We start from the raw sequence: 16,133 nt of genomic DNA, 5'->3' as shown, positions 1-16,133 counted from the left end.
CGTCGAATTTCAATGCACGCATGCGTTTTAGCTTCTTCTCTCGAGGCCACGTGCTTTTGCGAAGAACTAGTCCAAAATGCAGATATTCGTCAAGACTTTGACGGGGAAAACGATAACGCTCGAAGTGAGTACCCAACGGCGTCCGTAGACGTCGTTTTTGACGTCTTTTCGAACAGGTAGAGGCGAGCGACACGATCGAGAATGTCAAGGCGAAGATTCAGGACAAAGAAGGTAAATCGCCGATCGACGAGACGCGAAACCTAACGCTAGAAAGCCATCGCGTCTCGTAGGCATTCCTCCCGATCAACAACGTCTCATTTTCGCTGGAAAACAACTCGAAGATGGACGCACTCTAAGCGACTACAACATCCAAAAAGAATCGACGCTCCATCTCGTTCTGCGTCTTCGCGGCGGCGCGAAAAAGCGCAAGAAGAAGACGTACACGACGCCGAAGAAGATCAAGCACAAGAAGAAGAAGGTCAAGTTGGCTGTTCTCAAAGCGTACAAAGTCGACGAAAATGGAAAAATTACGCGATTGCGTCGCGAGTGTCCGAACGACGGTTGCGGTGCCGGCGTTTTTATGGCGAGTCACTTCGATCGGCAGTACTGCGGCAAGTGCGGTCTCACCTACGTATTCAAAAAGCCCAAGGACGAAGAGTAGAGAGACGAACGCGGTCTTTTTCTTTCATGATAGCGTGCTGTAGTAGAGCGTTGTGACGACATAATAAAGGCCGAGTCACTGTTCCAAATATGGTCAACGAGAGTGATGTCACAAAGGGCAAGTGACCAATCAAGAATCAATTTTTTTATACATACATACATCGCTATATTTTCCCATGGCGCTTCGATTTACGGCAGCTAGGACAAAACCAAGTGAAGCTCTCATCAGGTATTGTCTTGATTCCGACGCACGATCTATATGAGAACGTTCTTGACTGAGATAACCTATCTGCAGCTTATTTCTCTCTTACAAATGATACCAAACGTCGTTTTGGTCACCGCATCTGTCACATGTAATCCAGTCAGTCGACTGGATTTCACCCAGTCGGCAAATGGGGCAAATATATTGCCTCTGGCTAACGTTGCTTACAATTGGAACCTGTACAAGCAATCAGAAGTGAGAGAGAGAGAGAAAAACACACACAAGTGAAACTAACCTCTGTTGCAAAGGGCAAAGTCTGAGAAACAACACCAGCAGAGGGTGGCAAAACCCTTTGGGAAAAAAAAACGCTGCACTCTCTCTCGCGCCTTACAAAGAACACTTTTACATTTTTGAATACTTTGGCGCCGGCTCTTGGAGTTGACTCATAGCTAGACTTGGTCTAACGGGCAAAGTATGAACCTTTTTTTAAGACAATTATCAAAGTCTCTAGCTTCCGGCCCAATGCTACGTGTATCTACCAGAGAAGCTTCCGCCGAATTTCCCTTCTTCTCCTTGTGCTTACTCTTCTTGATTTTCTTCTCCGCGTGCTCGCCTTCTTTCAGTTTCATTTTCTTCTTCTTTTTTTTCAGTTTGCGTTCTGATAAAGTCTTGTCGTCGAACCCAATTGTCGGCGGCGGCGGGGGCGGGGGCGGGGGCGGGGGCGGCGGTAGCGATGGTAGCGGCGCTGCTGGCGGCGGAGTCGGAGTCGGAGGCGGCGCGTCGACAACGTCCTCCTTATTCAATCCAAATTTAAATTTTAGTTTTGGAATCTTAAAATCGTCCTTTGAAACGCGTTTTTCCGCTTTCTTTTTCACGCTGGGTTCCTTCAAAGCGACGACGTCGACTTCCGGCGACACAGGCGGCGGCAGTTCCGGCGGCGGCGGCGGCGGCGGCGGAATCACTTTCTCCCCTTCCTCCTTCTCCTTCTCCTCCTCCTCTTCCTTTTCTTTCCTATTAGACGCAACAAAAGATTCAACAGTAGGAAGTCGATTTTGAATATTAACAACGCTCGGATTATCCCACGGCAAAAAATCGTCATTTCCGCCGTCGCCGTCGCCACTTCCGGTGGCGGCGGCATCGTCTCCATTTCCGCCGTCATTCTGAGATTTATTCAGCAATTTTGTCGGTGACCATTCCTCATCTCGCATAGGATCTCGACTCGTTTCGGACATCTCATCGCTTTGCATTGAAACGTCGTGCTCCTTCATCGTCATAGGATCGTCGAATTCGATTCCTTCTTCCGTTTCGGCGTCAAATTTCGTCGGCAAATTCGACGACGACGAAGTGGCGACGGCGGCGAGACGACGTCGCGGTAGACGCGACGACGAATAGAGTAAATCGACATTCGATTCGTTCGACGACAAGAGACGAGTGCCGACCGACGAGACGAAGTATTCCATGTCCGGTAACGAGACGCCGACGTCGTTGAACGCTAGGGCGAGATCGTCCAGCGAAGGCGACGTCCTGCAGCCTAAGAAAAAACCAAAAGTGTAGCATTGCGTGAGCGTGCGCGCGCGAGCGGCGCGCTCTCGCCTTGTTGGCAATATCTCTGCGTTTTTTGAGCCAATTCGTCGATGTAGTGGCTGAGGACGTCGACTAAGGCGTTTTGAGCTATTTCGCTCGTCGACGTCCAGCCTAGCGATAAGCAGATTTGGCCTACGGCTCGTCGTAGCAATTCCTGGCAAAAAAGTTCGACAGCAGACATATCTGTGGCAGCCACGTGACGACACTAAACGCGCGCGCGCGCAATGTATTAATACTGACTATCAGCTGCAATGTAAATAACGTGGTGTCGTTCGATCATTTCGATGTCTTTTTCCAGCTGCTTCATTTCGGCCTCCATTCGCTCTTTCCTCGCTTTCTTTGGAGCCGTATCCGCTACAACGGAAAGGCCCTGATACTGATGATGTACCTCCTCCCAATTCTTTTTCAATCCTTCCAAAATCGCCTCCCTTTCTGCATCGCTGATTTCTTTCAGCGCTCCTTCTCGTTGCTTCATAGCAACGTAGGCTTCGTATTCTCTCATCGCCTCGTCCATTTCTTCCTTTCGTTTTGTCAAATATCCGGGAACTTTACCATATTCAGATTTCTTGACAAAATTAGGCACGAGACCCGAAGGCTAATAAATCAATAATAATACTAAAAATTCATTCTAAATATTTAGTCTTACATTGAGATCCTGAGTTGCGCCGGTAACGGTATCAGCAAACTTTTCCGACGGCTTCTTGGGAGCTAAAGAAACAAAAATAATAAAAATTATATATTAATATCAATCATATTTATTTACGAGCCAACATATTCTCAATTGCGTTCGTCTTGACGAAATTCTTATTCGATTTCACTCCCATAACGGGATGCTCGTGTCGTCTCGGCACCGGCGGTTTCTTTGATCCTCCCAAAGTAGTCGTCGTTCCGGCGACTCTAGGAGGCGATTTTTCGAATTTTTGCTCTCCCGATCGTTTCTTTAGGAAGTCGTTTGTCGACGTGAGAGAAACTTTCGCCGGTCCCATTGTCTTCGACGGGTCTTTGCGCGCCTTGTATTCTTCTTGGACCATCTGACGAAACGTCGAATTGTATCTGAAGAAGAATGTAGCGGTTTTGGTGAGAGAAAAGAGCCCCTTTGTGTTTTCTCGCCTCGTCGCTTTTGATGGTAGAGCCTTTGGCTGAGGCATTAGATTGTAAATGCTCTCCGTGCAGTCGGCCATCGCTCTCCTTTCTCGATGTGTACTGTCGTTGTCGCCAATGACGACCGCTTCGCGCGCGCTTGCAAGTTAGCGTGCGTGCGTGCGACTCAAGAATGTGGCATCAAACGCTGATCACGATATCTCCGAAAGCTCGAGGAATTCATCTTATAACGGATAAGATTCAGAAGATACCCGAGCTTCGATCGTACAAAATTGGCTTGGCTCATCTTTTGCGTACTGACGTCAAATTCTACACAACGACAGACATTGAGATATGTTTCTCTCTAGTTCAACACACATCTGCAAGCCTGGCTTTGAATGAGAGCTGGGATCCAGATGTAAGGTAGAGCTAAATAGGACATTTAAAAAATTGATTCTGTTAATTAATTAACTAATTAGAGTAGACATGGAAATGATGCTCAATCGATTTGCTCCAGAAGTAAATTGTACTATATGTATATAGTCGTCTTCTTATGATAGGCTGTTTAGGATGCTCCTTACAAGCACACTGCTGAGGGTCCTGATGACATGGTGCTTCAGGAATCAACAATTTTTTTAAATTTCTATAGAGATTTTTATTTTAGCCAGCTCACGTGAAGACATGCTTGGTTGGATCACAATTGACTGTTCCAATCACAGATGGAAAATTGAATCTTGGTACATGGCAAGGTAATAAGAAGAAAAAGGCAGAGAGAAAGAGAGAGAAAATTTTTGAGGAAAAATTGAATATAGGAATATGGCTTTGTGAACATCGAGATCATGCAGGTACACGTCATTTTGTCATCGATTACTAAAAGTGACGTCAGGTGTTAGGAGCGCGAAAAATTGTGGTGACTCTTCAGGGGACCAAGTAGAAATTACTGTACTGGGGAGCTTAGGGAAGGGGGACTACGTAGGGAAGCTAAGCTTGATTTGTCTATATAACTCTATTGTTGTTTTTCCCCGCGAGGCCCAGGTACTTCTAGGGGGCGGTCCCTGTGACCCCGCGACCTTTCACCAGCTACAGGGCGGAAATGACGCACGCGCAGTTGGCTCAGGCTGCCACCTGTTCTGATTGGCTTAGGCCCAATCAAATGGGGAATTCCCTCTCTATTTAAATAAAACCATCACGCGTTGACGACGAGAGCCTTACTCACTCGCCGCACCCCATTCCCATCGGAGAGTGATATCGCGCACCCCTGAAGATGTCGACCGAATACAGGAAAGAAATTTTGGAGTATGAAAAGCGACACCATTTCGCCAAAGACCAAAGAGCGCCCGTCCTCGCGCCCGATTCAGGCCTCTGCAGCCAGAGCTTTCGACCGTCTGTAACGATCAGCTCGACATTCACATCCGCAACGACAGAAAGGGAAAACGAAACTGCGTCTATCCGCGAAGAAGAAGAAGTCGCGGAGACGAAGGAAGAAGAGACAAAGCGAGACGCAACGTTGCGCGTGATCGAAGGCGAGAGAGTAACTCTCTCGCTCGACGAAGGATTCGAGAGCCATCCCCAAGCATCGATCGCCATCGAAGACGTCGACGTAAGCGACGATGACGATGATGAAGGAGAGAACATTGCCGAAGCGTTTCCCGAAATCGTCGCCATCTCCGAAGAAGAAAAAGACGACGAAATCGACAGTTACACGAAAGAACAGGGCCCCGCTCACCATTACGTCTCGACCGAAGACCCGCGCTATCTTCTCGCGCCCTACTATCCCCAAATCATGACCAAAGACGAAGAAGGCGACACGTAAGTCTCTTTTTTTTCTTTTCGGGGGGCCCCCGCTCGCTCGCTCGACTCCCTAATCTTTTTATTTCGCTACGCGCACCTTTTTCGCTTGTCTCCGATCGTCGCGTCTCGAGCGAATCTCGCTTTGTTGTTCGTGAAAACGAGGAGCCGGCGGGAAATCCCCGTCGCGTCCCCAAACCTTGGGTGGTTCCGCTTTCATCATCCGCGCGACGCACGCCCTCTGGAATGCGCTAATTAATTAGTGACCCTCGACTCTCGTCTCTCTCCCATGCAGAGCGCTTCATTTGGCTATCATTCACGGACATCCCAGCGTTCTCATCGAACTAATGCAATCTCTCGGCTGCTATTTACCCGACTGCGTCAACGTTCAAAACAAGCTGGGACAGGTAAAAAAAAATCCCCGGGGGAAAAAGAGTCCCCTATTATAAATTAATCATCTTTGGTTTCCTTTTTCCGTTTTTAGACTCTTCTTCACTTGGCGGTCGCTCTAAAACAATCGCATATCGTTCGAATTCTCATGGATTGCGGCGCGCGAATTGACGTGCGAGATTGGAGGGGAAATAGTCCACTGCATCTCGCCTGTCGATTAGGAGACGTTCGTTCGTTGACGGAAATGCTCAAAGAGATTCCCGAATCGGCGGAATTACCCTTCGAAATTTCCGATTTGTCTCAGCTCAATTATGAGGGTAAGGAAAAAGGAAATAGAAACGAATCGCAATTATTATAATATTTCTTTAGGTTTTGCTCCTATACATTTGGCTGTTTTATCGCAGTCAGCTGACTGTGTTCACTCTCTTTGCATTGCAGGAGCTGACGTAGATGTTGAGGTGAGTCAGAGAGTCGAAAAACATTGTGAACTCAACTACAATCTTCTCTCTCTTTCTCTCTTTCTCATAGGATGGAAAAAGTGGTCGAAGGGCTCTTCATCACGCCGTGGAATTGGACAATTTGCTATTGATAACGAAACTGATTTACGATTGCGAAGCGGACGTTAATGCAGTTAATTTCGACGGATCGACTCCTTTGCACTTTGCAGCCGGACGAGGATTGAACGCTACGACCGCCTTACTCGTCGCTTCGGGAGCTCAAACGGCAGTTTGGAATTACGAAGGAGACAGCCCCTATGACATTTCAGTAGGAAAAGAAATTAGAATTTTATGCCAGCCAATTGGAGAAGAAGAAGAAGACAGAGATTTTGTGGAACAACTTACGTGTGGCGTTTCGCACATAAACATTGCTAGTAGTTTGTAAGAGACTTGGCCATTGTGAGCCATGCACTGTGTATACATCGTTCAGTAGCCCGGATGTGACTGTCTGTTCTTTGCTAATAACTAAATAAAGACACAAAGGCAAACATGTATTTGTTCTATCGATTCTATTTTCATCATAGTTCGTGATCTTCTGGATGATAGAGTTCACTGAGTAGTCTGTATACGTACGACGGCGCATTTCCGCCCGTGTTAAATATGAAAAGTGTCACGAGATCCGTAGGCACGTAATCGAAAACGGGATTCTGCACTTCGACGTGCGACGACAGCACGCCGCCTTCGGAGAACGGAAACACGTCGTGAGGCCCTACGATCTTATTAAACGTATTCTGATCGTAGGAGCACAAGAATTGGGGCGATAATTTAAAAATGGCCGCGCAGACGATGACAGGAACGGAATGGTGTTTCGCTGCCAAGGCAACGGCATGCGTCCCATTAAGCGCTTTGAGTCCACCATCAGCCATAACCGTATGCGTGCCAATGATTACCTTATTAACACGTGACATGATCGCGAAGACAGCTGAATCGGTTATGAGCGTCGTTTCCACGCCGACGTCTGCTAGCGCGCGCGCCATATACTGTCCCTGATACGACGGCGATGATTCGCTGACGATCACGTGAAACTTACGCTTGCGAGCGGCGCCCTTGAGAAAGGCTTCGACCGTCTTCGAATGACCGCACGTCATAACGACTTCGTTCGAGTGAATGTGTTCGAGCGCTTGCGCGGCGATGTTGTGAGCGCTCGCGCCGATTTCGTCGAGCAGTTCGTTGATCGCTTCGAAAATCGATCCGCGCAAATCGGGCGGGGTCGAAAAATCGCCGTCGCCGCTGCCTTTTTTCGGCGTAGTGAGCATTTGATGCAAATCGTGCGGCGGATGAGCGCTCGCCGATTCGTCGCGTATGATTTTGAGAACGCGTCGTATGACGTTGCCCACTGCTGTTTCGCTTGGCGACGCCGTCGCCATCACGACGCCGACCGATTTAACGCGCGCGAGAAGTTCGTCGGCGTTCGACCAGCGCACTTGCGAGACGATTCGTCGAGCTATTTCCGCCGTCTGTCGCGCCACGTCGTACGAGCTCGCTATCTTTTTCTGCTGCTGGAGAACGGATACGAACGCGTCGACGCGCTCGCGCAAATCGGCCGTCAATCCTTCACAAGCAGCCATCGTCGCTTTTCGTCTTTCTTACGTTCTAACGCGCTTCAGCCTTGTGCTATTTTTAGTCGTCTACTTTAGCGCGCGTGCCGCCCGAATCTATTCATTCCGCGTTTCGATGGAAGCGATGTCGGGAAGCGAGACGAATCGAAGCGAATCCGACTACACGACGATCGAGCATCAAGTCACCATCCGTAAAGACGCACGACACTCGAGAAAGACTCACAAATCCCCCTGCCCACGCAGAGAATTTCACGAATCATCCAGGAAAAGTTTCCGTGCACGATTTCGAGCTATTGCGCGTCTTAGGAACAGGAGGTAGGTGCCAATCACCAAGAAAAAAGGACACGATTTCATACGAAAACAGCATACGGCAAAGTGTTTCTCGTGCGAAAACAAACGGGCCCCGATAAGGGAACACTCTTCGCAATGAAAGTCCTCCGCAAGGCGACGATCGTACAAAAGGCAAAAACAGCCGAACACACGATGACCGAACGACAAGTGCTCGAAGCGGTGCGCGAATCGCCCTTTATCGTCACACTCTACTACGCATTCCAGACAGACGCCAAATTGCATCTCATCTTGGGTGTGGTGTAGTGGGGATATAATTAGATTAAATAGAATAATAATTAATCGTATTTTTAGATTATGTGTCCGGTGGCGAGCTCTTTACTCATCTCTATCAGAGAGATCATTTCGAGGAGCACGAATGTCGATTTTATGTTGCCGAAGTTCTATTGGCTATTGATCATTTGCATAAGGTAAAGAGAAACATGGAATGTTTTTATGTATTATTTTCTTTATATATAAAGTTGGGCATTATTTATCGCGATATTAAACTCGAGAATATTTTGCTCGATTCGGACGGACACGTCGTCTTGACGGACTTTGGTTTAAGCAAGGAGTTATTCGAAGACGAAGTAAGGAGAGAGAAAAAACGAAACTCGAGACTTCTTATCGTTTTTCTGTTCGATCTAGGGTGGAAAAACGTATTCGTTCTGTGGAACGGTCGAATACATGGCTCCGGAATTGGTGCGCGGAAGACGAGGCCACGACATGGTTTGTTTGTATTGATTTATGGATTTTTTTGCCACGTACTCGTTTCCTAGGCTGTTGATTGGTGGAGTCTAGGCGTTCTCCTTTACGAATTATTGACAGGAACGTCTCCTTTCACAGTGGAACACGAGAAAAATACGCAATCGCAAGTGACGAGGTAAAGAGCTCCCTCTAGGGGGCGTGGCACAGCACAACGCTATAATAATCATATTCTCTATAGTCGAATTCTCCACGGAGAGCCTTACTATCCGCACTCGTTTTCACCGCAGGTCAAAGATCTCCTCAAAAAACTTCTGAAGAAAGATCCGAAGAAGAGACTTGGCTGCAGCGAAAACGGAGCAAAAGACATCAAACGTCATCCTTGGTTTAAAGTACGTAACGTAACGTAACGAAATCTTCTCTTGATTGGACGCTCGCCTTTGTGACATCACTCTACGTCACAAAGGCAAGCGTCCAATCAAGAGAAGATTTCGTTACGTTACATTGCAAGTGTCTTTTTTTCTCTAGACACTTAATTGGGATTTGCTTGCCGCTAAGCGCGTTTCGCCGCCCTTCGTTCCCGTCATTCGTGGAGCGCTCGACGTCAGCAACTTCGCCGAGGAATTCACGACGTTGGCTCCGACCGATTCGCCGTCTGTCGTGCCGCCGGCCGCCGCTCACGAGCTATTCAGAGTAAAAAAAGACGAGCAAACTCATAGTACAGAATTCCGTCTCTCTAAAGGGATACTCTTTCGTTGCTCCGTCCGTTCTCTTTGATGCAAATGCCATTACGGCGGAACCCCGTCACGATTCGCCTCCCGTCCCGTCGATCCTATCAAAGGGGGTGAGTTTAGGGGATAGGATACGTACGCACTGTGACTTCTCTTTGGTAGAAATCCAAGTTTCTGCAGAAGTACGAAGTGAAAGAGGACTTACTTGGCTGCGGAAGCTCCTCAACGTGCAGGTGTGTCCCTCTCAACGTATGCATTCGTTTTCCTAGGGCCTCCCCCTTACAGGCGATGCATCGAAATCAAAACGAAAAAGGAATACGCAGTCAAAATCATCAGCAAGAGGTGAAAAGATGACGTCACAATGCATTCAGCTAGGGAAGCATTGTGACGTCAGCCTTCCTGACGTCACAATGCTTTTACTTTACGCTTCACGCTTTCTCTTAGAGGCGACTTTTCGCGCGAAGTTCAGGTCTTTCGACTCTGTCAAGGTCATCCTAACATTGTCAAACTCGTCGACGTTCTTCACGATGACGTACGTTTCGAATAACAATGAATGGATAAGCTAAATCGGGTGGGATTCGTTTCAGCTGCACTTTTACATGGTAATGGAGTTGTGTCGGGGCGGCGAACTGCTTCAGAGAATTCGTCGCAAGAAAAATTTCTCGGAGAAGGAAGCGAGTCGAATTATGAAAAAGCTTCTCGACGCGGCGAGATTTCTTCACGAGAAACGCGTCGTTCATCGAGATCTCAAACCGGAAGTAAGTAGGAAAAAGAAAGAAATTTTTTCGGGGGGTCAAAGGGCGAAAAAATGTAGAATTTGCTTTTCGCTGACGAAAGCGAAGAGTCCGAAGTGAAAATCGCCGATTTCGGATTCGCGCGAATATTGCCGGAAAATCGCGAATTGACGACGCCCTGCTTCACACTTCACTACGCGGCGCCGGAAGTTCTCAATCAGTTCTCGCTTCAGCACGATCCCAAGACGTCGTCCCACGACGGCTACGACGAATCCTGCGACCTTTGGAGCCTCGGCGTTATTCTCGTATGTAAAAAAGAAAAGAAATAATATTAATACTAATTGATCACGTGGCAGTACACAATGCTCTCGGGACGGGCCCCCTTTCAGGCGGCGCGTCCCGGCGACGATTCTTCAGCGAAAATGATCATCGAACGAATCCGAGCTGGACACGTGACTTTTATAGGAAGTCAATGGGAAAGAATATCTCAGGGAGCTAAGGATCTTATTAGAGGTGAGATACATATAAATAGATATATATATATATATATGTGTGTGTGTGTTCATTCATATCTATATCTATTTAGGTCTTCTTACTGTTGATCCAAAGAGAAGACTTACTGTCTATCAAGCTCTGTCTCATACGTGGTTGAATAGCATCGATGACGAGGTTCTCAGCTCTCCGCTCATGACGCCCGGTCTCTTGGGGTCGTCGCGAAAGCGTTCCGTCGAATTGGCCGTGAGTGTGACGCTGAATGCCTTTCATATGGCGGCGAAAGACGGCTTCGTGCTGCGCGACGTCGCCTTTGCGCCGCTGGCGAAACGACGGAAACGCAAGAACACGGAAGCGTCCGATCAATCGTCGGAAAACGACGGTGACGGCTCGTCTCGCGAGAAGAAACTTTTTCTACCACTTTCTGATAGCAATCCATAGCGTTATTTTCTATTTCAGTACCTTTTTATAGATCGTTTCATTTTAGAGAAGACCTCTCGCTTGATGCATAACCTTATTATTATCATTATTATTATTATTATTATTATTATTCTTTGATGGTGGTGTATTTATACAGTAGTAAAAATTTTCTAATTTGGATGATAACGTTTACCATATACGGGCCATAGTGTACGTCATTACCTGATGCCCGTATATCCGTGTAGGGTAAACGGTTTTTCCTCGATTTTCCTTGAAAAGCCGTTTACCCTACACGGATATACGGGCATCAGAGATAAGCAACAATTTATTTATTTATTTTTTATTATAGTAGAGAGCCTGCAGTTGGCGTGTCAGGCGACGTAGCAAAACGCGTAGGAAACATAAGAACCCTAGCATGCATAAACGACAGATCAGGCAACGTCCTGAGCACGGCTTGGGCTTTTTCGCTCAGATCCCCTTTCGCCTTGTGCTGGGGAAGATTCTCGAAAATTTTAGCAAAGCTGTCGGACCCTTTCGGCGCCGCTGAAATCGCTTCCTGTCGCGTCACTTCCATCATCGAATCTTCAGAAAATAATCCCAGGGCTAGCAAATCCGAATTCGCGAGCGTCGAGCCTTGGCTTTGGCCTGAGAAAAAAATTAATCATTGAGCTCCCCCAAATAAGCGGATTGTACCTGTTGGCGTTCCCGGAATTGCAGGAGATCCCGTAAAGAAATCCAAATCAAACGGAGCATTGTCTAGAAGAAAAACAATAGAATCAAATTTATAAGAATCAAATATCTCTATACTCAATGACGACTCCTTAGGCACTTGTTCCTGAAACACGGGATTCTAAAAACAATGCACGTGCGCAACTCATTCAATAGACAATGAAATCATACATACGGGAGATGCGACGGACTCCGATGACGTAAAGTCAAGCAGCGTCGAATCGGAAGGAAACTGAACGCAGCCCCCTTCCCACGTTGGAGACAGCTACAATAAGAAAACTCTAAAAAAGAAGAAGAAGAAGAAGAAAACCTACGTAGGACTCTCCAAACGACGGAAGAGCGAGACCACCGAACCCAGGAGACAACTAAAAAATAAAACAATAAAAAAACGCCCCCCCCAAAAAAGACCCCAAATACGAACCACGCTATGAATATCAATGTGTAAGACATTCAATAGGTGCTGGCCCGACTGACTGGTCTCCAGATCAAAGCGACTTCCCAGCGTATTGCTAGCCGTTTTCAACGCACTCCAAATACTACAATACATATATAAACAATAGCGAATTAATTAATTAAGACACTCGCCTTGTTATCTTCAGCCTAGTTTTATCCATCCTTCCTAACTTTAGATTATGAATATCGAAGGACGCCTTGATTTGCTCATCAAAAGAGAGCTCCCGGCTTTTTGACTGCAACGGCGGAGGCGGAGGCGAAGCGAATTGACCAAAGGAAGCCGTTTGTCTATCACTAAAATCTCCGAAATCGGCTGCCGATTCTGAAGAAGACGCAAAGTCTCCAAACGTGCCAAAGTCGTCGTCATTTCCGCCTAGCCCCTGGGGAGATTCCTCCAATGTCGTCGTTTCTCTATTGTTGTCATCTGAAGCTATTTTTGAACTAAAATCACCAAATCCATTATCAGATGTTGTTATTGTTGTTGTGGAAAAATTTCCGAATTCTCCAAAGTCGTCCTTGGAAGAGACTACTTCCGTGTTTTCAGTAAAATGAGTCTCCAGGGACGTCGAAGTAGCGGAAAAGTCTCCAAACGCGATTTTTCCAACTTCCTCATTGGGATCTGTCGTCGTAGAAGTGAAATTTTCATTTTCTCCGATTCCCGAGCTAAAATCCCCAAAATCGGCGAAGTCATTATTCTCCGTCGTTTTCTTCGCGAACTCTGGTGCCTTTTCAACCTCGGCGGAGATCGAATTCGTATTGGAAGAAGCTCCTGCGTCGTTTTTCTGCAATTCTGCAAGAGACGATTCGTCTTCCATCGTTTTCCTCGTTCGAGAGTCGGTTTCGACCCACGACGAGCCGGCAAAATCTCCAAACTCGTCGTCAGACATGTCCGAGCTCGGTTCGGCTGTCGGGCAGCGTAATTTCGCTAAGAACGGTCTCCTTCTCGATTTCGACGTCCAGGATAACGTTTATGGACGCCCGGATGGAAGAAGACGACGACTACATGTCCAGTGCCTTTTTGGCCGTCGACACTCGCCCGGGACTCGTTTTCGACAAGAGAGTCGCACGAAAGCGAAAGATCGAAGAGGAGACGAAACGGCGCCAAAAAGAAACGAAAAAACCCGTAAAACAGATCGAAAAAGAGAAACGCGACGAGGGACTTGTAAAAGAAATTGGAAGCGACAACAAGGGCTATGCACTCTTGGAAAAAATGGGTTACGTGAAGGGAATGGGATTAGGCAAAGACGGTAGAAAGAAATCCTCAAATTCAATTAAAAAATTAAATTAACGTTTTTTTGTCAGGGGGTGGGAGAGCACAACCTGTCGCAGTAAAAATCAAAACAGGTACTATACATATAAACATATATATTTATATATTATTTTTTTAATTAGATCGGGGTGGTGTTGGCCGTGAAAGTGAGGCGAAAAAGCGGGCCACTTTAAAGGCTCGTCTCACGTCCGCTGTCGCTGAGACGAAGGTCAAAGTCGACGAGATGAATCGCGGGGATTTTCTTCGACGAATGAGCAGCAAGTATAGCGACGTTGAAATCGAAAGAGACGTCGAGAAAAGTCAGCGAGCGTGCTGGGAGTTGGACCAGGCAAAGGTGAAAAGAACAAATTAGAGATACAAAGTTCATTTGCAAATATCTCCTAATAGAACTTAACTCACGTCGAGGAATGGTACTGGCCAGCTTCCGTGACCGGAAGAGACAAAAAGGAGGACTACGAGAAGTTGGCTGAACCGGAAGTAAGTAGTTCCTCTCTCCTGGAATTCAATCAATATCGTCAATATCTAGTTACCTCAGCAATTAGAAGACATCACAGACTACATACGGGACAAGCACTGCTACTGCATCTGGTGCGGCATTCAGTATAAAGGTAAATAAATAATTAATAAACATGGACTTATCTTATATAATAATCCAGATGTTGAAGACATGGATCAATCGTGCCCCGGAAAAAGTAAAGACATTCACGACTAGAGATTAGAAGAAGAACTAGAGCTTACATGACGTCACAAGTGTAATCAAAGATCATGTGATAATTAATTAATTACCTACATGACGTCACAAGAGTAACCAATCAATAATCCGCGTGGAGATCACGTGATAACTAGAGCCTACGTGACGTCACAAGTATAATCAGATTATCAATGAACCCGAGATCATATGATAATTAATTAATTACCTAGATGACGTCACAAGTGTAATCCAAGTGGAGATCATGTGATACTTATTAGAGTACAGTGTCTACGCGATGACGTCACAACAAGAGTGTATTTCTCAATAATCCGCGTATGTTTGAAGCAATTTCTTTCTCTTCTTCTCCTCCTTCTCCTTCTTGAATCGTTGAATCTGCTTCGCCGTCGGTTTAAATTGCTTCCGCTTCGGTTCCTGATCCACGAGATTGACGTTCATGAAATGAGCGAGTTGCCTTGCATCTCGATCAGTGGGAAGTCCCCTATCCGTCCAATGTTGATCGTTAGACAAACGCTGGAATTTCCCTGTCAAAACATTAAAATTCCCGGGGATATTATACTCTTCATATTGTCTAGTGAACTGTGGATAAGTCGATGTAGCAGCCTCCGCTTGTTGCCCGTATGCAGCTTGCCCATACCAAGAAGAAGAAGAAGAAGAAGCTTCATCGTCAGGACTAAGGATAAATAGTCACGTGACACGATGACCCATACAGTATTTCCTAATCTTACACTGGCACTACTACTTCCGGTTTCTGCTTGGTTTCGGATTCCAATGGCTTTGTTGTTGGCTTTGTTGCGATTGGGAGTTTATCTTCGCCCTCTGACGTCACATTGAATATGGATTCCAAGCTCGTTGCCGTCCAATCGAGATTGAATCCATAGCCACATTTGACGCACTGAAACGAAGGGACTTCTTGACTCGCTAAGAAAAAATATTAATTAATTAATTATTTAATCAAATGGTCTCACTATCGGGCTCATTCATTTTCACGGCTCTGCCTTTCTCTATGAGCTTTTCTAACAGAGGAGGTAGCTCGGCGTCTTCTTCACCCTTGGGCGTGACAATAATATATGTAACATCGGCGGAATGACACGTGGGACATGAACCAGTCAACGACACCGGATACGCGGAAGCTGTCGCCGTCGAAGCAGCGCTATCTTCTTCTCCTTTAGATGATGCTGATTTGTCCTGAGAAAAATTATATGGTCACGTGATGTTTTAATTATTTCTCACTTTTTGATTCGTTTTCTTCGTCTTTTCGTCTAGATATTGTTGGTAAGGATGCGTCTCCTATTGAAGAAACGTCTTCTGTTGTGATTCGTGTGGAGAATGAAGAGATACCTGCGTTTGGTCGTCTTTTTCTTCGGCACTGTGCTTTCGTTTTCTTTTCTCTCCCGATTTGTCTAGAGAATTCTCGTCTCGATCAAAGGCAACAACTTGAGTAAGTGAACTACCGAGAGCTTCCTCTTTCGAGCCCGTTTCTTCGTCCCGATCGCCCATGGCTCGAAACACGCATGCGGCAAGTTAGTGAGAGCGCGCGCTAAGCAAACATTCAAAAACCAAAATGTGCAGCAATTCAGATTGCATTTCAACTGGATTCGACACCCTTGTCCACTACCTTTGGTTCTCGGACGGTCCACCGGACTGGGACGATCCGCACGCCCGTCTTCAAGTGTCTCTTTGCGTTTTCAGCGTCGCGCTTCTCATCGCTCTACTCCTTGCCATTCGATTCGCTTGGTGGTGGTACGGGGACCTCATCGCGACAACGATTCGCGCCGTCGAAAGAGCAGAGAGCCGACGAGA

At 46.6% G+C, this 16,133-nt stretch overlaps 10 protein-coding genes across 14 annotated transcripts; 5 read left to right on the top strand and 5 right to left on the bottom strand.

Annotated features, from left to right (window-relative positions):
• Positions 1–3: 3 nt before the first annotated feature.
• On the top strand, positions 4–740 carry LOC136189366 (ubiquitin-ribosomal protein eS31 fusion protein). The gene is made up of 3 exons (XM_065977309.1): positions 4–124; positions 177–231; positions 291–740. The coding sequence occupies exons 1-3, from the start codon at positions 77–79 to the stop codon at positions 659–661; spliced, it is 474 nt and encodes a 157-aa protein (XP_065833381.1). The 5' UTR covers positions 4–76; the 3' UTR covers positions 662–740.
• Positions 464–2,627, bottom strand: LOC136189357 (transcription initiation factor TFIID subunit 3-like). Its single transcript, XM_065977295.1, has 6 exons — positions 2,456–2,627; positions 1,402–2,393; positions 1,269–1,342; positions 1,158–1,212; positions 972–1,099; positions 464–915 (listed from the first exon to the last, which is right to left on the bottom strand). The coding sequence occupies exons 1-6, from the start codon at positions 2,625–2,627 to the stop codon at positions 825–827; spliced, it is 1,512 nt and encodes a 503-aa protein (XP_065833367.1). The 3' UTR covers positions 464–824.
• A 16-nt stretch (positions 2,628–2,643) lies between these two features.
• LOC136189363 (enkurin-like) lies at positions 2,644–5,384 on the bottom strand. Of its 2 annotated transcripts, none has more exons than XM_065977302.1 (5): positions 3,905–5,384; positions 3,557–3,856; positions 3,210–3,499; positions 3,093–3,154; positions 2,644–3,041 (listed from the first exon to the last, which is right to left on the bottom strand). In XM_065977302.1, the coding sequence occupies exons 2-5, from the start codon at positions 3,625–3,627 to the stop codon at positions 2,676–2,678; spliced, it is 789 nt and encodes a 262-aa protein (XP_065833374.1). In that variant the 5' UTR covers positions 3,628–3,856; positions 3,905–5,384; the 3' UTR covers positions 2,644–2,675. The 2 variants fall into 2 exon arrangements, with proteins under 2 accessions (XP_065833374.1, XP_065833375.1); XM_065977303.1 differs by having other exon boundaries at positions 3,557–4,140; positions 4,200–5,384.
• Positions 3,298–4,535, top strand: LOC136189365 (UPF0047 protein YjbQ-like). Of its 4 annotated transcripts, XM_065977308.1 has the most exons (7): positions 3,627–3,840; positions 3,895–3,949; positions 4,006–4,045; positions 4,096–4,137; positions 4,191–4,275; positions 4,339–4,371; positions 4,420–4,535. In XM_065977308.1, the coding sequence occupies exons 1-7, from the start codon at positions 3,720–3,722 to the stop codon at positions 4,458–4,460; spliced, it is 417 nt and encodes a 138-aa protein (XP_065833380.1). In that variant the 5' UTR covers positions 3,627–3,719; the 3' UTR covers positions 4,461–4,535. The 4 variants fall into 4 exon arrangements, with proteins under 4 accessions (XP_065833377.1, XP_065833379.1, XP_065833378.1 ...); XM_065977307.1 differs by having other exon boundaries at positions 3,316–3,949; XM_065977306.1 differs by having other exon boundaries at positions 3,318–3,840; positions 4,191–4,371.
• LOC136189358 (NF-kappa-B inhibitor epsilon-like) lies at positions 4,724–6,691 on the top strand. Its single transcript, XM_065977296.1, has 5 exons — positions 4,724–5,335; positions 5,610–5,721; positions 5,799–6,021; positions 6,074–6,162; positions 6,233–6,691. Exons 1-5 carry the CDS (start codon positions 4,791–4,793, stop codon positions 6,584–6,586), a joined length of 1,323 nt encoding a protein of 440 aa, XP_065833368.1. The 5' UTR covers positions 4,724–4,790; the 3' UTR covers positions 6,587–6,691.
• Positions 6,643–7,963, bottom strand: LOC136189362 (translation initiation factor eIF2B subunit beta-like). The gene has a single exon (XM_065977300.1). The coding sequence runs from the start codon at positions 7,767–7,769 to the stop codon at positions 6,720–6,722; it is 1,050 nt and encodes a 349-aa protein (XP_065833372.1). The 5' UTR covers positions 7,770–7,963; the 3' UTR covers positions 6,643–6,719.
• On the top strand, positions 7,616–11,355 carry LOC136189354 (ribosomal protein S6 kinase alpha-5-like). The gene is made up of 17 exons (XM_065977288.1): positions 7,616–7,951; positions 8,004–8,075; positions 8,125–8,343; positions 8,403–8,518; positions 8,570–8,677; positions 8,736–8,816; positions 8,867–8,970; positions 9,034–9,184; positions 9,321–9,485; positions 9,535–9,636; positions 9,686–9,756; positions 9,809–9,865; positions 9,968–10,055; positions 10,111–10,281; positions 10,338–10,562; positions 10,614–10,770; positions 10,844–11,355. The coding sequence occupies exons 1-17, from the start codon at positions 7,876–7,878 to the stop codon at positions 11,188–11,190; spliced, it is 2,310 nt and encodes a 769-aa protein (XP_065833360.1). The 5' UTR covers positions 7,616–7,875; the 3' UTR covers positions 11,191–11,355.
• A 138-nt stretch (positions 11,356–11,493) lies between these two features.
• LOC136189488 (aftiphilin-like) lies at positions 11,494–13,300 on the bottom strand. The gene is made up of 7 exons (XM_065977451.1): positions 12,484–13,300; positions 12,320–12,434; positions 12,213–12,263; positions 12,074–12,163; positions 11,977–12,019; positions 11,863–11,925; positions 11,494–11,814 (listed from the first exon to the last, which is right to left on the bottom strand). Exons 1-7 carry the CDS (start codon positions 13,236–13,238, stop codon positions 11,513–11,515), a joined length of 1,419 nt encoding a protein of 472 aa, XP_065833523.1. The 5' UTR covers positions 13,239–13,300; the 3' UTR covers positions 11,494–11,512.
• An 18-nt stretch (positions 13,301–13,318) lies between these two features.
• LOC136189494 (G patch domain-containing protein 11-like) lies at positions 13,319–14,403 on the top strand. The gene is made up of 6 exons (XM_065977456.1): positions 13,319–13,598; positions 13,654–13,695; positions 13,744–13,955; positions 14,009–14,098; positions 14,148–14,229; positions 14,278–14,403. The coding sequence occupies exons 1-6, from the start codon at positions 13,322–13,324 to the stop codon at positions 14,331–14,333; spliced, it is 759 nt and encodes a 252-aa protein (XP_065833528.1). The 5' UTR covers positions 13,319–13,321; the 3' UTR covers positions 14,334–14,403.
• Positions 14,404–14,566: 163 nt separating this feature from the next.
• LOC136189491 (uncharacterized) lies at positions 14,567–15,877 on the bottom strand. Its single transcript, XM_065977454.1, has 6 exons — positions 15,785–15,877; positions 15,672–15,733; positions 15,564–15,620; positions 15,299–15,518; positions 15,059–15,251; positions 14,567–15,003 (listed from the first exon to the last, which is right to left on the bottom strand). The coding sequence occupies exons 1-6, from the start codon at positions 15,828–15,830 to the stop codon at positions 14,634–14,636; spliced, it is 948 nt and encodes a 315-aa protein (XP_065833526.1). The 5' UTR covers positions 15,831–15,877; the 3' UTR covers positions 14,567–14,633.
• Between the last annotated feature and the right edge of the window lie 256 nt (positions 15,878–16,133).

Source organism: Oscarella lobularis, chromosome 7, assembly GCF_947507565.1.
Source record: "Oscarella lobularis chromosome 7, ooOscLobu1.1, whole genome shotgun sequence".
In the NCBI taxonomy this organism is placed as follows: domain Eukaryota; kingdom Metazoa; phylum Porifera; class Homoscleromorpha; order Homosclerophorida; family Oscarellidae; genus Oscarella; species Oscarella lobularis.
Note: the sequence above shows the minus strand (reverse complement) of the source record. Positions and strands in the feature narration are given on the sequence as shown.

Excerpts from the sequence above, each read along its gene's own strand:
- LOC136189366 (XM_065977309.1), top strand. The coding sequence starts at position 77 with ATGCAGATATTCGTCAAGACTTTGACGGGGAAAACGATAACGCTCGAA. Across the intron at positions 125-176 it reads GGAAAACGATAACGCTCGAA|GTAGAGGCGAGCGACACGAT; the intron begins GTGAGTACCCAA and ends CTTTTCGAACAG. Across the intron at positions 232-290 it reads GAAGATTCAGGACAAAGAAG|GCATTCCTCCCGATCAACAA; the intron begins GTAAATCGCCGA and ends CGCGTCTCGTAG.
- LOC136189357 (XM_065977295.1), bottom strand. The coding sequence starts at position 2,627 with ATGTCTGCTGTCGAACTTTTTTGCCAGGAATTGCTACGACGAGCCGTA. Across the intron at positions 2,394-2,455 it reads GCAGAGATATTGCCAACAAG|GCTGCAGGACGTCGCCTTCG; the intron begins GCGAGAGCGCGC and ends GTTTTTTCTTAG. Across the intron at positions 916-971 it reads AACGACGTTTGGTATCATTT|ATCGTGCGTCGGAATCAAGA; the intron begins GTAAGAGAGAAA and ends GTTCTCATATAG.
- LOC136189363 (XM_065977302.1), bottom strand. The coding sequence starts at position 3,627 with ATGGCCGACTGCACGGAGAGCATTTACAATCTAATGCCTCAGCCAAAG. Across the intron at positions 3,500-3,556 it reads CTACCATCAAAAGCGACGAG|ATACAATTCGACGTTTCGTC; the intron begins GCGAGAAAACAC and ends ATTCTTCTTCAG. Across the intron at positions 3,042-3,092 it reads GCGCAACTCAGGATCTCAAT|CCTTCGGGTCTCGTGCCTAA; the intron begins GTAAGACTAAAT and ends TTGATTTATTAG.
- LOC136189365 (XM_065977305.1), top strand. The coding sequence starts at position 3,720 with ATGTGGCATCAAACGCTGATCACGATATCTCCGAAAGCTCGAGGAATT. Across the intron at positions 3,950-4,005 it reads AGCTGGGATCCAGATGTAAG|AGTAGACATGGAAATGATGC; the intron begins GTAGAGCTAAAT and ends TTAACTAATTAG. Across the intron at positions 4,046-4,095 it reads TCAATCGATTTGCTCCAGAA|GATGCTCCTTACAAGCACAC; the intron begins GTAAATTGTACT and ends TAGGCTGTTTAG.
- LOC136189358 (XM_065977296.1), top strand. The coding sequence starts at position 4,791 with ATGTCGACCGAATACAGGAAAGAAATTTTGGAGTATGAAAAGCGACAC. Across the intron at positions 5,722-5,798 it reads TTCAAAACAAGCTGGGACAG|ACTCTTCTTCACTTGGCGGT; the intron begins GTAAAAAAAAAT and ends TTCCGTTTTTAG. Across the intron at positions 6,163-6,232 it reads GAGCTGACGTAGATGTTGAG|GATGGAAAAAGTGGTCGAAG; the intron begins GTGAGTCAGAGA and ends TCTTTCTCATAG.
- LOC136189362 (XM_065977300.1), bottom strand. The coding sequence starts at position 7,769 with ATGGCTGCTTGTGAAGGATTGACGGCCGATTTGCGCGAGCGCGTCGAC.
- LOC136189354 (XM_065977288.1), top strand. The coding sequence starts at position 7,876 with ATGGAAGCGATGTCGGGAAGCGAGACGAATCGAAGCGAATCCGACTAC. Across the intron at positions 9,866-9,967 it reads GTCAAAATCATCAGCAAGAG|AGGCGACTTTTCGCGCGAAG; the intron begins GTGAAAAGATGA and ends GCTTTCTCTTAG. Across the intron at positions 10,282-10,337 it reads ATCGAGATCTCAAACCGGAA|AATTTGCTTTTCGCTGACGA; the intron begins GTAAGTAGGAAA and ends GAAAAAATGTAG.
- LOC136189488 (XM_065977451.1), bottom strand. The coding sequence starts at position 13,238 with ATGTCTGACGACGAGTTTGGAGATTTTGCCGGCTCGTCGTGGGTCGAA. Across the intron at positions 12,264-12,319 it reads ACATTGATATTCATAGCGTG|TTGTCTCCTGGGTTCGGTGG; the intron begins GTTCGTATTTGG and ends TTTATTTTTTAG. Across the intron at positions 11,926-11,976 it reads GCCTAAGGAGTCGTCATTGA|ACAATGCTCCGTTTGATTTG; the intron begins GTATAGAGATAT and ends TTTTTCTTCTAG.
- LOC136189494 (XM_065977456.1), top strand. The coding sequence starts at position 13,322 with ATGGACGCCCGGATGGAAGAAGACGACGACTACATGTCCAGTGCCTTT. Across the intron at positions 13,696-13,743 it reads CGCAGTAAAAATCAAAACAG|ATCGGGGTGGTGTTGGCCGT; the intron begins GTACTATACATA and ends TTTTTTAATTAG. Across the intron at positions 13,956-14,008 it reads GGGAGTTGGACCAGGCAAAG|AACTTAACTCACGTCGAGGA; the intron begins GTGAAAAGAACA and ends ATCTCCTAATAG.
- LOC136189491 (XM_065977454.1), bottom strand. The coding sequence starts at position 15,830 with ATGGGCGATCGGGACGAAGAAACGGGCTCGAAAGAGGAAGCTCTCG. Across the intron at positions 15,734-15,784 it reads CTCGAAAGAGGAAGCTCTCG|ACAAATCGGGAGAGAAAAGA; the intron begins GTAGTTCACTTA and ends AGAATTCTCTAG. Across the intron at positions 15,004-15,058 it reads CCGGAAGTAGTAGTGCCAGT|TCCTGACGATGAAGCTTCTT; the intron begins GTAAGATTAGGA and ends ATTTATCCTTAG.